The sequence below is a fragment of the Nyctibius grandis genome, chromosome 6 (assembly GCF_013368605.1).
Source record: "Nyctibius grandis isolate bNycGra1 chromosome 6, bNycGra1.pri, whole genome shotgun sequence".
Classification (NCBI taxonomy): Eukaryota; Metazoa; Chordata; class Aves; order Nyctibiiformes; family Nyctibiidae; genus Nyctibius; species Nyctibius grandis.
The window spans coordinates 15,312,939-15,328,169 of record NC_090663.1 but is presented as its reverse complement, the minus strand read 5'-3'; the positions used below and the strand labels follow the sequence as shown (position 1 = coordinate 15,328,169).

Below are 15,231 nucleotides of genomic sequence, written 5' to 3'. Positions count from 1 at the left end.
GCTTGGAGAATGTCATTTTTTTGAACACCAGAGAACAAGACTAAAACCCTGCTGAGATCCTTCTTGTTCCATACTTTAAAGGGATTTTATAGCAACTTTCTCAGCAAACTGAATGGGAAAATAAAAGGTACATTTAAGAAGGTACAAAGACACCTGCATGTTAAGTATCATGTACTGCTAATGAAGTGTAACTTTGACAGGGTAAAGTTAGTAATGATTTATAGTTACTTCATCTTTTCAAAATCTGCCATCACATCTACCATCACAAACTTCTACAAGAGATACTGCATTCTCAAGGCTTAGACATGCTCCCCTTTTGCCCTAAGCAGCCAGCTGCTCTCCCCTACACAAGACAGAGACACAAAGGAAGCCAGAGGATTAAAATCTGGTGCTTTTCCTTTTATGATTGCTTCCATCTAATCTAATATAATCATAATTCTATGCAAAATATTACCTATTTCTAATGCTGTCATTTGCAAGTCTTTTAAAGTTATAGATAAAACCATCTAGCAATTTCGTTTTCAGTCACTGATTACAATTTTTCTTTTTCCCCTAGAAATTTAATTCTGTGGCAGAGATCATTGACTTCTACAAATATGTTCCCATCACACTGATTGACGGAAAGGATAAATCAGGAATCCAGAGAGAACAATGCTACCTTACATATCCATTCAAGCTGCACAGATGTTTTCTCCCTTAATGTCATCTATTTCTTTGTATAGATGTAAATGGAAAAATTATTTAAATGTGTCAAAAATCAGATTAGCCTTTGAGAGAGGAGCTCCCCATAATATTCTAAATGCTCCACTAAAAAAAAAAATTCTCTCAAACTGAGAATACAGATCTACTACATTTTCTGATTTTTGCAATTTGTTTTTAACTTTGAGATTACAAGTAAAGTATGTGTCATTATATAAATTCACAGAAAAGTGCGAAGAGGGGCTGATTCCTGGTATCTTGACGATGATTGAGCAATTTGCTTATCTTGCACTGTACCTTCTAACACAAGATGAAAACCAAACTCAGTCTTACTTACCTAAATGTCACTAAAGCTCAGTTAGTAGCAAAACCTAATAAAACATACTACAGTCATATTAAAAAAATACTCTTGCTTTTAAAAATAGACATGAAATGCTATTTATCTGAGTATTCACTGTTTAACTTCAGTGTGTGTATGTATTTGTACAATAACAAGCTGTGCACTGAATTCAGTGAGTGTCAGCTGGTGCTCATAGGTATTGGAGAGATTATAAACCTAGCTTTAATTATGTAAATTCTATTACTTAACTAACACTTGTTCTTTAGCTTAAGTAGCAGATACTTGTATTCCATATCTGAGCCTTCAAACACACAGTAGGACCATTATGCAAACAGTCCCTTTGAGTTCATACCATGTGCAAATATAGAGATAAAAATCATCAGTAGGAATAGTAGATGTGCTTCAAACTCAGCAAGAAAACGTGTTCCAGTGTGTATGAAAGAAGACGAGAAGGTGATATTTTTCCAGCAAAAAATATGATAATATTTATTCATATCATTTGAGGTTTAGAAGGCTTAACTAAATTAATTATAAATATTAAAAACAAACTTCAGTATTTTTCTGCAAAGCATTCGTAACCTTCCTTTCTAAGCACACTCAGAAATTTGACTAGGTAACTGGAACATATCAAGAAAGCAACCTCAGTTACTTTATCCTTACAGAATAGGAACAAGAATAAAAACATTCAAGCCCAAAACATGACATTCCAACCCAATTTATGATGTAGTATGCAGTGGCACAAACTAGCTCTAAAAAAATTTAGCGGTTGGTTGTTATTTCCTTGCAACCTTTTTATTTCCCAATGCTGCATCAAAATGCAAGAGGACATTCATTATAATTATTTCTCTCAAACCACTGAGACTGTTAAACTTGAAGGAAATTATTCTGACATGACTATCTAATCATAAGAATGAAAAATAAAAAAACAGAAGCTGCTAAGTAGCTTGGCAGAGCTCATAAAAAGGAAAAGAGGCATGACGTAATCTGCTTTAAGGGTTTCATAGCCACCATACAATTTAACTTACAAAAGGTTTTCATATTAAAACAAAAAAAAGTATTTTCTAAACTAAACCCATAAAAAAACCCACTGCTTAACAATTTAGATAGCAGATTATGGCAGCGACACACAGAGCTTTGCAGATGTTTACTAAAACAGTGAACTTGCTTACAAAAGACAGGCATTACTAATATTCTTAAACCACCTAAAGTTTATAGTGTTGAGCAGCAACACTTCCCCACCCCCCCAGCACAGCTTTCATGAGGAATGTTCTAATTTTGCCAGTGACAACTTTTACGAAGCAAATTCAAAACTATTTATTTAGTAGCTTCTACAGAAACAAAATCAAACAGTAACCTGGATTGAAGGAGTTACAACAAAGGAGGAATTTTAACCATGGTTTTTATTACGTTAGCGATTTCAATATTTATTATATGTGATATGCCAGAATTTTAAAATGAAAGCTATTTTCACAATCAAAAATGCAAATAGTACTGTTAGGTTTGGCATCAAAGTATATGAAGCGAAAAAAACCCTCTAGTGTACCCATCTAAAAAAATATAATTCCATTTGAATACAAAGTGAGAACTGTCATCTCATTACTACTGATAAAACAGAGAAAAGGACGTTTGTTCTGTGGAATACGTTAGTCCGATCCAAATGATACAAAAATTTTCCATGTGTACATGACGAAGAAGATCTGACTTAAAGCACCAACTACCTGAAGGATTTTAACACTGTATTGCAAAATGATTGGAAAGCAATGTTTTAACTGGTTTTGAAAATAAGCCTCAGTCAGATGTAGTTTTAAAATATTTACATTTCAATACAGATATGATACATACTTTATCAAAACAATGTATAATCTGCTGGAGTATATAAAAAAAAATATTCCCAGCTTAAACTGTTTACAAAAATGTACCAACAGTGAAAAGAGTCAGGAACTACAAGTTTTTCAAAAATAGTTCCAGTTCAAACATAGAACACACGTCCAGCATTAGAGTCAGTATTGATTTTCCTTATCTGTAAAAATGTAAGAAGTTATTTGAATTATAAATATGTGCTTCAATATAGCTCAGTCTACATGTTCACATTCTACATTAACATCTATTGTTCACGTACAGAAACACGAGACTTCAGTATCATCCATCCCTCTTCTTCACTAAAAACTTGAAATTTGGCCCTTATCTAGGAAGTGTTCAAGCAACACCGCAATGTTTACACTGCACTGAAGTCAGCAGATACACATTAGACGTATACATGTAACTAGGCACATGCTTGTATGAATTGAGGCCTACAAAAAATATTTTCTAACATCATCTAAATTCTTAAGATTAAGGATGAAAGATTGCACTGAAAATCTGGTTCAACATTGTCAATGTAAAAGCTGTGCAACATGGTTTTTCACATTGAAAAGTCATCATCTTCAGCAAGTTCCCCCTGTAAATAAGCATTAACTCATTGACTAGAGTTCTAACCTAACGCCCAGTTCTGCAAACGTGTTTCTATCAGGCTAGACACATGTGGTGGTAGAGGGTTTATGTCTGGTTATTCTTTTCTTAGATTCAGAACAGCCTTGAGACCATATAGAGAAAAGCTTCTCTCTCCAATCAGTCCAAGCCTGATGGTATCTTTGGCTCTGCCTGTTCAGAACAAAGATGGTACAGAAAGCTGACAGTGTTCTGCTCTCTTTCTCACATCTACACAATACAGGCTACGTAAAGACTAAGTACTAAACAAAATTAAACTTTTTAGTGCTATCTGACCTAGAGGGAGTCACTCTCATCCTACAGATTTTTCATTTACACCCTTGTATCTCCTCTGAAGTCAGCAGAAGTGTTTTTGTTTCACTGAAACAGAGTACTTGCATTTAAGTTTTACTTTTTATGTGTGGTGCTTAATTGCCACTAAAACCTATGATATACACTTGGTGCCCACAGAGGATCAAAGGTGCTTTTCAGTATACATATGCTCAATCTCTGAAATACCATGCTGTAATAAAGCTAACTAAACCCTGTTAAATTTACAAAGATCTCATCGTCTAAGATTTTAATCAATACAGACCTAGTACACACCAGTTACAGCACAGTATCCTAGCACAGAGAATGGTAACTAGAAAGATGCTTGCATAGCAAATATTTTTCAAATTTCTCCGATGGGACAGATGAAGTTGACGTCAAATACATAGTTCAAACATGACAGTGCAAAGTAGTGCTTAATCCTCACTTTCAGCTTCTCTGTTCAGCTGCTTCTTCTGGAACTCTGTTCTCCTCTCACACTTTGCTAACAGTAGAGACCTTTTGGCAAAATAAAGCACTTATTTCAATCTTACTTTCCAAGCAAGTTAGTGGCACTCATTAAAAATAAGAGAGGGAACCCTCCCTGGTCTCTCAATTAATGCTTTTTTGCTGGAAGAGAAAGAACATCCCAACCCTTGGTCGCCTCTATCAAGTGCCTCTGTCCATGACTTATCCATTCTTCTTGGTCCATATATACTCTTCCACAAAACCAACACTTAAACTGAAGTGTTTCAGCTGGTGAAGTTTCCACCACCTGGTAGTTGTTTTTATGGGTCTTTTTTAGTTTCATTTTTAGCATACTCTGTTTTTTTGCTTGGTTTCCTGTCTCAGCATTCTTAAGAGTAAGACGCTTTCGATAACGTTTGACACCAAGACAACTACTTGTCCTTTCTGATAGAACTACTTTCAGGACTTGACCTTTATACTTGTTGATAGTCTTCATGACATTAATTATCTCTGGCGAGTCAACGTCAGGATGGTTTAGTACCACAACTGGCTGGTTACGACGAGGGCATTTTATCAACTGATTCATTCTCAGAGGGACAAGCCGAAGACGTCTCGCTGTCCACAGATACGACATGTCAGAACCTGAACTGGTTTCCGACTGAGTTCTTGTTTTCCTCTTAGGAAGTTCCCTGAGGCTTGCTTGTTTCGCCTTATTTTTGGGACGCAGTTGTCTTTTTGAATAGGGTTTTCTTTGCTTACTCACATCACTGCTTTTCTGAAACGGTGCACCAGTTTGTTTTCTATTATTTTTAACACTTGCCTCTCGCTTTGGTCTTTGCCTGAGTGATACGCTGAGGGACTCAGCATTCAGTTCACTCTGATTAGGCAAACATGGCAAATTACTGCCAAGTGTCTCAGGAACACTGACAGGAACCGGGCGAGGCAGAAACATTTCATTGCAATACATAGAAGTAGCTGATGTTTCAGTCCCGTTTTCTATTCCGTTAGAGTTTTGGCTGCCAGTAGCATTCAGCACTCTCAGCATTGTCCCTTTGGGGATAAATACTGGAGTAGCAACGTGGGAATTTTTAGTCACCCTGCTTTTAGATGTTCTTGCAAATGTAAGCAGCTGATCTTTACTGTGTTCTTCACTACTAATCACACTGTTTCCACCATGCACTTGAGGCAAAGATGCAGACTGTTCCACTTCAGTGGCAGGAACAACTCTCTCACAGCTTGCTGAATTTTCTTGAGGGAAAATCACCTTTTTGCTAGAAGCCTGACATCTCAAAGGCACAGATTTCATGTTAGATTCAGCAGCGGACATTAGCTGAGCAATCTTTCTACACAGCAATGTTGCTGACTTCTTATTGCATGTTGTGTCATCCCATCTGACACCCTCTGGAACGTTTTCAGCCCCAGAGCTAAGAGAAAATACAGATGAAATAACAGGTCCCTCAAAAGGGTTGCCTTTATTTTCCATCTTCTGTAGTTCTAATGATTCCAGAAGAAGATTGTTCTTTTGAATTATGGTTTCACCCCTCTTTACTTTGCTAAAGCCAGAAGTCAGGTCCTTGCAAGGTGGAGTTTTAGTGACATGAAAGATTTTTTCTGCTTCAGAAGACGTAACAGATTTTTTATCAAAACCCTGACTAGCTAAATGTGTTTCTGCAGAGCTGACTGGCAGACTCCTACATTCTTTGTCATCCCTCTTCAGAGGCAACGTATGCTTTTGTTTAAGGACTGCAGAATAATTTTTGCCCTCCCGAGCAGCCTCTACTGAAATGTTCTTGGAACTTTTATCTTCAGAAATAACAGCGTTTTTTGGAGGAGGAATATCCACACTTTCTTCGTAACAAAACAAGTCATAATGTAAGTTATTTTTTCCATCTACTTCCCACCTTGAAGAGTTAAGATCACTGTTTTTTTCAGTATTATTCATCACCAGAGACGGAGAACGAAGTTCTATAACACCTGAATGGACATCAATACCCTTCACCAAATGAAAGCATAATTTTGATGCATCTTCCCTCTGTATAGGTACAGAGTTACAGTCTGAGAGTTGAGAATCAGAAAAACAAAGACGTTCAGAAATCTTATCATAGGTACTATTCAAATTAAGCTGGTTACTAACACTGGATAATTTGTCTACATTCACTTCCATGGTTAGTAACTCGTTTTGAGACACAGATGATGGGTTTTTTCCTTCTGCAGATCGTTCTATACCTTGATTCTCAAGCTCCTCTTGGACACTGTTCACAGGTTTGTAAGTTGCTTCTTTCATAGGAATTAGTTTAAGAACCAGTTGTTGTGCTCCATTCACTATTTTAATCTCTACTATCTGAGCTAAACAGTTAGAAGGAACTACAAGTTCAGATGGTGCAATTACTGTTAAAGGCATCCCAGGTTGTAAAGGCTCCGTTTTTGGAGAATAAACCTCAACTTCCACACTTTGATTTTCACACACAATTATTTCAGACGGCTTCAATATCATTTTATCCTGGATTGATGCTGTGTTTACACTACATTCTACATCATGAGATGAACAGACTGTTTTAGTTGCTTTAGCTGGAATCTCATACACTATATTCGAAGACAAATTTGCAAATGAATTTGAAAGTTCATTCTGAAAAGGAATTCTATTGTATTTCTGCTTTTCAAATAAAGTGCTTTGACTCCGCTTCTTTTGCTTGTGGTTTATGATAGTATTTGACAGACGTTTTGTGGGTGTTTCATGTACTCTTCTCGTATGTTTTACTATATAGTCATGTCTAACAGCACCGTATTCACAGTATTCACATTGATACGGAAAAGTTCCAGTGTGTTTCACCAAATGTCTCTGGAATTCTCCTTTGGTGTAGGATACGTAACTACAGTGGGAACAAATAAATTTAATTTGTTCATGTTGTCCTACGTGCTTTTTATACTGTAAAGGATCCTTTGTTGAAAATCTACATTTATCACAGTAGTATTTACCTGGTAGAAAGTTTTTAACTTTAAATGTTTTCTGGGTTTCACTTGGGGATTTTTTTTCATGTTTTTCATAGCCTACAGCATCGGCACCCTCAGGAACAAAATGGAAAGCTGGTGGTGTAACATGACTGCACTTGTTGCAGATGAACTTTTTGTCTTCAGTCCATCCAAGCTTCTTATGCTTTTCTATATCTTGCATTGAAATCTTCTGAACACTTCTGCATTTTACACAGCTTACCGGCGACAACTTACTGTTCTCAGCCTCAGTCCCTTGGTAACAGCAGTTTTGGTCATCACCCCCTTTTGGCAGATTTGTTTTATCCTCAGAAGATTGCTTTGGGGATGTAGTTAAGGAATTATTTTTATCATTAACTTGGCCAGGGTATAATCTTGGTAAAAAATCCTTCATTTTTTTCAACTGCATTTCAGAAGACGTGACTCTGCACCAGCTTTGTCAAACACAGCAGCAACAGACAATGTTCTCTTGATGTTAGTTTTGTGTGTGCTGCTTATCAATCAGTCAATCATTCAGGCCACCAATCTGCAGAATACACACTTGGAAAGAAACGGTGCTCAAGCAACTGCATCCATATTATATTCCATGTTCTTAATTTTATTGAATCAACTTGCAGCACTAAAGAATAAAAAGCAGAAGATTAAGTCAGTTATGATTCACTGATCACTGAAATACAATGAACTAATAATTGAACTATTAGTGGACTACAGCTGAATTACAGAGTGCAAGGCTATTGTTAATATACCAGATTGTATTCTGCACATACAACCATTAACTCTAAGCAAAACATACCCAATCAAATGACCCTTTAACGTTTGCTCTTATTCAAAAAGTTCATAAACTCATAAAATTATCGGCTATGCATCAAAGCCTGAAGAGTTCATGCTATTTCTTCCATGTCATGAAAAATTTAACATTTAAGAAATGTATTTATAAGTCTAACAAGAAAGACACTTGGTAACAGAAATGAGCAGCAGAACATGATTTCAGTTCATATACAGCCCTTAATTCTGGAAAAGATGTTATGAAACACTGCAAGTGCCACTCACTGGTGAATCCCAGCAGGAAAAAGGAGAGTGACTACAATGGTTACTAGAAACATGCAACTATGAGTTTGTTCTTAAATATAAGGATTTTTAAGTTAGCATGGAAATTCCTGAAATACAGAAGGAAGTTCTTTTCTAATCAGTGCCAATATTTGAGATCCAAACAGTCTTGAACACTGATGTGTGAACACAAGATGTGATTTATACTTCACGTGTTCTCAAAGTAATGAAGTCAAAACAATCTGCGGCTGCAAAATTAATTACTTTCACTTCTATTAATATCACAGTGTAATCACTTCTATGTATGTGGACAAGCATATAAATAATTCACTCCATCCTAATAATACAGAATGTGTCAATCAAGCAAAATAAAACAATGCAACAGAAGGCAGAGGGAGTAGTATCAGTGTAAAACCACCACATTAACTTGTGCAGTATATTTGGCCCCACAGGTTTCAGCACTCTTACTGTCTCTTTTCTATACTTAACATGAACAAGATCTCGGCCTTTAAGCTTTTGCCAAGACTATGAGACCACTGTTATTTGGAAAATAAACAACTAAATTAGCCTTTTGAGACATACATAAAACAAAACAAAATCCAAAGCTAACAGCAACAAGTAAAATCTACTCAACATCTTTCTTATTCAAACATTCTTGCTTACAGACATACTGTTGCACAGATCTGCATTCATGTATAGCCCCTATTTCATGAGGTTATTTCTAGATTCCTTTAGATATCAATACATCCTACAGAAGGGTTCTGCTTCTGAAATCCAGTTCCTCTCCAAGTCTGTCTACACATAGCAGGGTTTGATTTGGGCTCCAAAAGCACAGCACTGACATCACCTAAGCAGCATCCTATTATAGTAATCCTACATGAATGAGGAAAACTTTACACTACGGTACATCTCCACAATGGCCTGACAGGAGTAAGCATCTGATCCAGAAAGTTCTTCTTGCATTTCCCTGTGCTTCATCTGCCAATAGCCCTAACTGCTATAGGAATGCTGCCCTAAAGATGGGGCTCTGCAAAGAGCAAGTATACTGATGTAACCTCAAACAACATTAAAAAGAAGTTAGAAAACTGTTTAGGGATGACATAACGGGCTTTTCACTCTTTAGCAGATGGATGGCTGCACACCTGTAAAACTCCTCAGTAGGCAGTTCTTAGGACTACAGTAATGTCATCTCACTGCAATGCAGACAGCTGTACATCCCTGTGTGAAAAACCTCTATACCCCGATGTGAAAAACAAATCAATGGCAGCCTCCCAGGAAGAAGTAAAGTACACATGACTACTGTATCATGATCTGAAGATTTTTTTAAGCAATTCTAATGTTGGTAACATTATGCCCTCTGTTATCCAGATTCTAAAGAGGAAAGAAAAAGAAATGTTTCTGGTAGTCTCAGATGGACCATTCTTCCCCTGCTAATATCACTTCTTAGATGTAAGATGAACCTTGTTGATGATACACAGATGTGATGGTAGGCCTGTGTTCATGAGATCCACTGTTTTATTTCAGGAGAAAGACAGTAAGAGATCTTGATAAGCTCAAGATCCAGACCAAAGATGCTTTGAAGATTTCTATACAGCTTTAAGAAAGAACTAAAATTGCATTTGAAAGGAAAGGGTGAAGTTAGATCAATATTTGCTTTTTTTTTGCTGTTAACAGCTATCCATTGATACTGAAACCGCCTTCCATATGAACTGCTCAAAAGATAAGCAGAGAGCGCTCTATGCCATCAACATCCTTGACCACAAAAAAGTGTTAAAAACATGGAGAGTTTTCTTATATTTTTTTAACACTGTAAACTTCTCCTTACGGGACAACATGAAAAAGGATCCACCACCTTTCAAGAGCAAGAAAGTACAAGAAAAACTGTCAAACATTTTAAGAAAGCTTCAATTTACCAGACAGATTTGGGCTGCTCCATCCAAGAGGATGCTAGAAAAATTTAACAGAGGTAATTCAAGGAAGAGGCTAGTAATCCTTCTAAACTTTCCTAACTCAAACAACTTTATATGTGAAAGTGAAAACAAATAGTTATATAACCTCAAAACCAAGCTTTCGTTCAGACCTGTGACAAATACCATGATGCTAGAATCCACGTTTCAAACGTTGTTGGGAGTTACTGCGACTGAATTTCAGATGCATTCATTTCTGTGATTCGTATCTGTGATTCTGTGATGTGCGGTGGGTTGATCCCAGCCTGCAGCCAAGCAGCCACACAGCCGCTCGCAGGGTCCCCATCCCTCCCTGATTAGGAAGGGGAGTGAACTGGAGAAAAAGAGCAAGAAAGCTTATGGGTCAGGACAAAGACAGTTTAATAGGTGAAGGAAAGAGGCATGGAGGTGATGCAAAGGAAATCACTCACCACCTTCCACAAGCAGGCTGATGCCCAGACAGACTCTGAGCAACAGCCACCTTGGAAGCCAAACCCCCTCTCCCCTTCTTCTTCCTCTACTTCCAGTTTTCATTGCTGAACATGACATTACATGGTATGGACTATGCCCCTGGCCAATTCTGGTCAGCTGTCCCAGCGGTGTGTCCTCCCAGTCTCTTGCCCACCCCATGCCTACTCACTGTAGCGGAGGCAGAGAGGGGGGGAAAAAAGAAAACCTTGACATTGTGCAAACGCTGTTCAGCAACAGGCAAAACACTGGTGTGTTATCAACACTGTTTTAGCCACAGATTCAAAACATAGCACCACACAGGCTGCTTTGAAGAAATTTAACTTCATGCCAGCCAGACACAGTACAAGGTGAAAAAGAACTGAATAATCAGTTGATGTTGAAGTGACATCACTGTTGTCTCCCTAGCTGGTTATTCAGCAATCTTTCTTGAACACTGAATAGTTAATAAAAAAAGTTTTGATGCACACAGGTCCACTTTATCATTATTTTGGATAAAACAAGCCCAAAAGTACACTGTAATTTCATTCTTATATTTAAAAAAAATAATTTGCTTTTTCTGGTTACTTCGGAAAAATGAGATCATCAATGTACAGAGAGGTGGTGTAATCCAGTATCCATTCACTCCATACCAGTGGGGGGCGGGAAGGAATTCCCCTGAAGATTTGTTTTGGTATTTAAAGGGTTAGCAGAGACATGCTTCAGAAGATTTAATTGAAAGATACATACTCGATTTTTCAAGTTACAAGCAAATGCAGAGCACACAGACCAATCCAAAGATATCATTAAAGGAGGACCTCTAAGTGTACATGTAGTCTGAACAGCAAACACAAGAACAGGATAGATGGAAGAATGGAGTAAGAGACACTAGGAATGTTAAAATTCCAGTCACTGTCTTTACAGGAATAGATTCAGAAAAAGTTTTTAGAAATACTCTGAGATACAATAAGGTACCTGAATTAGGAGAAATTAAAAAAAACGTAGAGGCCCTACTTTTGAAAAAAAATGGAAGCAAAAACTTAGAGGTACATGGAAAAAGGACAACAGAAGGAAGACAAATCAAACTTTCTCATTCACTCCTTCTACCAAACACCTGCAATTCAGGGACATTAAAAAGTCAGGCATTTAGTAAAAGGAAATGTTCCTGCCTTTCACACAACACTAATATATCCTGAACCTTGCTGCTCAACACAAAGAAATCAACAGATCCACAGGAGTCAAAAGGCACTCCAAACATGTACATAAAGGTTAGAAAACGAAGATCAATTAAAACCAAGAAAACTAGGAAGAAACATCCTCTGCATCGTGACTGCCAAATTCATCCAGCACAAGGTTTTTTGCACTGCAGCACATTATAAACCACTGACGTGGCCACTGTCAGACAGGAATTGCCAGTGTCTTCCCATTATTCTAGACTCCTGAAATTTCCATTTACTTCACATACAGTAATACTTCGTTCGTCCTTTCAAATAAAAATATTTATTTTCCAGTGGTTTAGTTCCTTTTTTAATCTCAAATTATATGCTGCTATCAATGAAATGGGTGTGACAAGCAGCATGCATTTATCAAACATTATCAAATAAGACCTTACTTCAGCAAAGCACACATTTCACGCTAAGTTCACAGCCTGCATCCAACAATCAAGGCTTGCTTCGGTATTGAAAAGCCCACGTAAGTAATCTCCTAAGAGAAAGAAGTTTAAACAGAATTGGAAGACACTGTGCATCACTGTATCAAGAAGATGCAGTGTGTAAAATCTGAGCCTCTGTGAAAAACTTAGACCTGTGTCAGCTTAAAATTTTCTTGTCTGTATTTTACAATTTTATATATGCCATATACTACCCATTTAACACCAATTGACTATCTCTGTTAAGCAGAGTTAACTGTTCTACTGACCCAGCTACGCAGACGCCAATTATCAGTCACTAATTTTAGGCCTAATGACTGGGAGAGATCCGAAGTGCTTCACTCAAGTACAACATATTGTACTAATTAAAAGAACTGATTTTGTATTTAAAACAAACGATTCAAATACATCAAAGAAATTTTTTCTATAATTATTTCTTCTTAAAAATACATTTTCTTTCACAATAACAGCTAATCACACAGTCATAACACTTTTTGTATCTGAAACTCACATGAAGTTTTTCCATCAAAATGAATGAGGAATGTCAGTGCAGAGAATAAAGAAGAGCAAAGACCAAGCATCAGGTTTTTATAACTTACTTTTATTATAAAATACACAGTTATTTCACTCTACAGGAAAAAATCAATTACATTCAAAATTTTAACTACTTATATTATAAAGTTATGCAAAATACTGATTAAAAGTAGATCACTATTTTTTGAATGCATAGGTGAAAAAATGTCCAATTTATTGACAGTTATTGGCATTGTATGAAGACAGGTACCTATATGTACTATACAGTATTCTACTGAAATGGAGGTCTGCTTCTCTGTGGCTCTAGGACTGAGGCCTAGCTTTATTTGTATCTGAAAGATACACGTTTCTGACATATCATTCAATTGCTTGGTGATCTTCTTCCAATAAGCTAAGCAACGCATTCTCAAATAACTACTACATCAAAAGTAGTATTTTAAAGAGTGCTCAGAGATGTTTATACAGCTGTTTATCATTACATGTATGATCAACTTTTAAATTCATGCTGCACAGTTCAGCATTTCACACAATTTACAACCCTTTTAAAAAATCTCTCTGTATATCCAAAGCACACTTACTAGTATTCAGCATTATCTTGCTTTAAGGCCTGTAAGCAATGAAGCAAGGAAGTATGGCACTGAAGAAAATGGGAGAGGAGCGGGGAGAGTCCCATTAAAAGTACATATTCCTCCGTGTCCAGTTCTCAAAACATTCATGTAGATGCTAAAATTCATTTCTACAGATTTAATTCCTGCTAAAACTAGCCACATACATATGTATCTCCAAGAAAAGGGCCTTGACTATAACCTTTTACTGTAGTAACAATGCAGAAGAGAATGCTAGAAAAATCCTGTGGAATACCATTAGTCATCTTAATGCTAAAACAGACTTTTTTTATTAAAGGTATATTTCAGGACACTTAGGCTACATCTGTGAGAACACTGGATCATTTATTTCGAAGAAATCCAAGTCACTTTATACCTCTAAATTATCTTAAGTGTCCAATGTAATACTTTTTTTATGATAGATTCTCTTGCAACAAAATTTAATGTCGGATTTGATTAAAAGAATCTCATGCCCAAATACTCTAAAGGACAAAATTTACATACAAAAACACAGGATGTTTTACTTTGCTCAGTAAATACAGTTACTAACCCGAAAGCTTCTCTTCTTCAGGAAGAAAACCAAGATGAGAAACCTGGACAACGGCTTCACAGCCCAGTCGAGTCTAAAGCAGCCTGATGGCGTCCACAAGACTGCAGCACCCGCCAGCCACCACCACAGATCCCATCTTCCTGGGCATCCAGCCCATCCACGAAGGAGTGCTGCCGCCTCTGCGGGGAACAGAGGCCTCCCTCGCTCCGGGCCCGTCGCCGGAGGCCGAGCCCCGCCGCTGCCTGGGCGAAGGCGGCCGAGCGGCTGGCGGACCCTCCGCAGGCCGCGCAGACCTCCGCCCGCCGCCGCCAACACCGGAGAGGCGTCTCCGCCCGCGCCGCCGCGCAGTACCGCCGCCGGCCGGCAGGGGGCAGCACCGCGCGGCCCGCAGCCCGCGCTTGCCGCTGGGTCCCCCCACCCCGCCCGGGCAGCGGCGAGCAGCCGACAGCCGCGGCGCTGCGCCGGCTGGCACAGGCCGAGGGCCGGGGAGCCTTACCTGGCTCGGAGGAGGACGGGGAGAAAAAAGGGGCTGCCTCGCGCAGGGGCACACTCCGCCAACCACCACCGCTCCCCTTGTCTCCAGACGCGTAAGAAGCGCAGCGCCGATCCTCATCCTCCCCGGCCCACAGCCCTCCCGCTCCGCCCTGAGGTACCTACCCCACCGAGGGCGAGGACGAGGACGAGGACGAGGACGGGACCCCCGCCGCCGCCTCAGCACAGCCCACCGCAGCGACGGAACTGACCTCAGCGGCCGCGGCAGCACCGCACCGCCCCATTGGCCAGCGCCGCACCGCTGCTCCCGCCGGCGGCGCCGTGTAGAGCTCTACCGAGGCGCCTCGGCCGCGGCCGCGCAGGCGCGCTGCGCACCTCGGCCCGGCCCGGCCTGGCGGGGCCCCCGCGGGGAAGGCCTGGGCGCTGAGGAGACACCTCGAGGAGCCCCGGGGAGCGCAGCCCGCACCCGCCTGGGGACCTGTCACCCGTGTGGGACCCAGCACCGCGCGGGGAACGCGGTGTGAGCCGTGCGGGAAGAGGCTGGGCTGGTGTTGAAACAGAATCACAGAATCACACACAGAATCACAGAATCATCTTGGTTGGAAAGGGCCTTTCAGATCATCGAGTCCAGCCATTAACCTGACGCTGCCAAGTCATCCACTAAAAAAATATCCCTAAACCATGTCCCTAAG

At 39.3% G+C, this 15,231-nt stretch overlaps 2 protein-coding genes across 3 annotated transcripts in view; one reads left to right on the top strand and one right to left on the bottom strand.

Annotated features, from left to right (window-relative positions):
- Positions 1-700, top strand: part of CLNK (cytokine dependent hematopoietic cell linker) — a 41,608-nt gene extending 40,908 nt beyond the window's left edge. The window contains exon 19 of the mRNA XM_068403125.1: positions 557-700. Within this exon, the coding sequence (XP_068259226.1) occupies positions 557-700 (144 nt within the window). The remainder of the gene's footprint in view (positions 1-556) is intronic.
- An 893-nt stretch (positions 701-1,593) lies between these two features.
- ZNF518B (zinc finger protein 518B) lies at positions 1,594-14,819 on the bottom strand. Of its 2 annotated transcripts, XM_068404120.1 has the most exons (3): positions 14,544-14,739; positions 14,048-14,226; positions 1,594-7,889 (listed from the first exon to the last, which is right to left on the bottom strand). In XM_068404120.1, the coding sequence occupies exon 3, from the start codon at positions 7,677-7,679 to the stop codon at positions 4,431-4,433; it is 3,249 nt and encodes a 1,082-aa protein (XP_068260221.1). In that variant the 5' UTR covers positions 7,680-7,889; positions 14,048-14,226; positions 14,544-14,739; the 3' UTR covers positions 1,594-4,430. The 2 variants fall into 2 exon arrangements, with proteins under 2 accessions (XP_068260221.1, XP_068260222.1); XM_068404121.1 differs by lacking the exon at positions 14,048-14,226 and having other exon boundaries at positions 14,705-14,819.
- Between the last annotated feature and the right edge of the window lie 412 nt (positions 14,820-15,231).

Excerpts from the sequence above, each read along its gene's own strand:
- ZNF518B (XM_068404121.1), bottom strand. The coding sequence starts at position 7,679 with ATGCAGTTGAAAAAAATGAAGGATTTTTTACCAAGATTATACCCTGGC.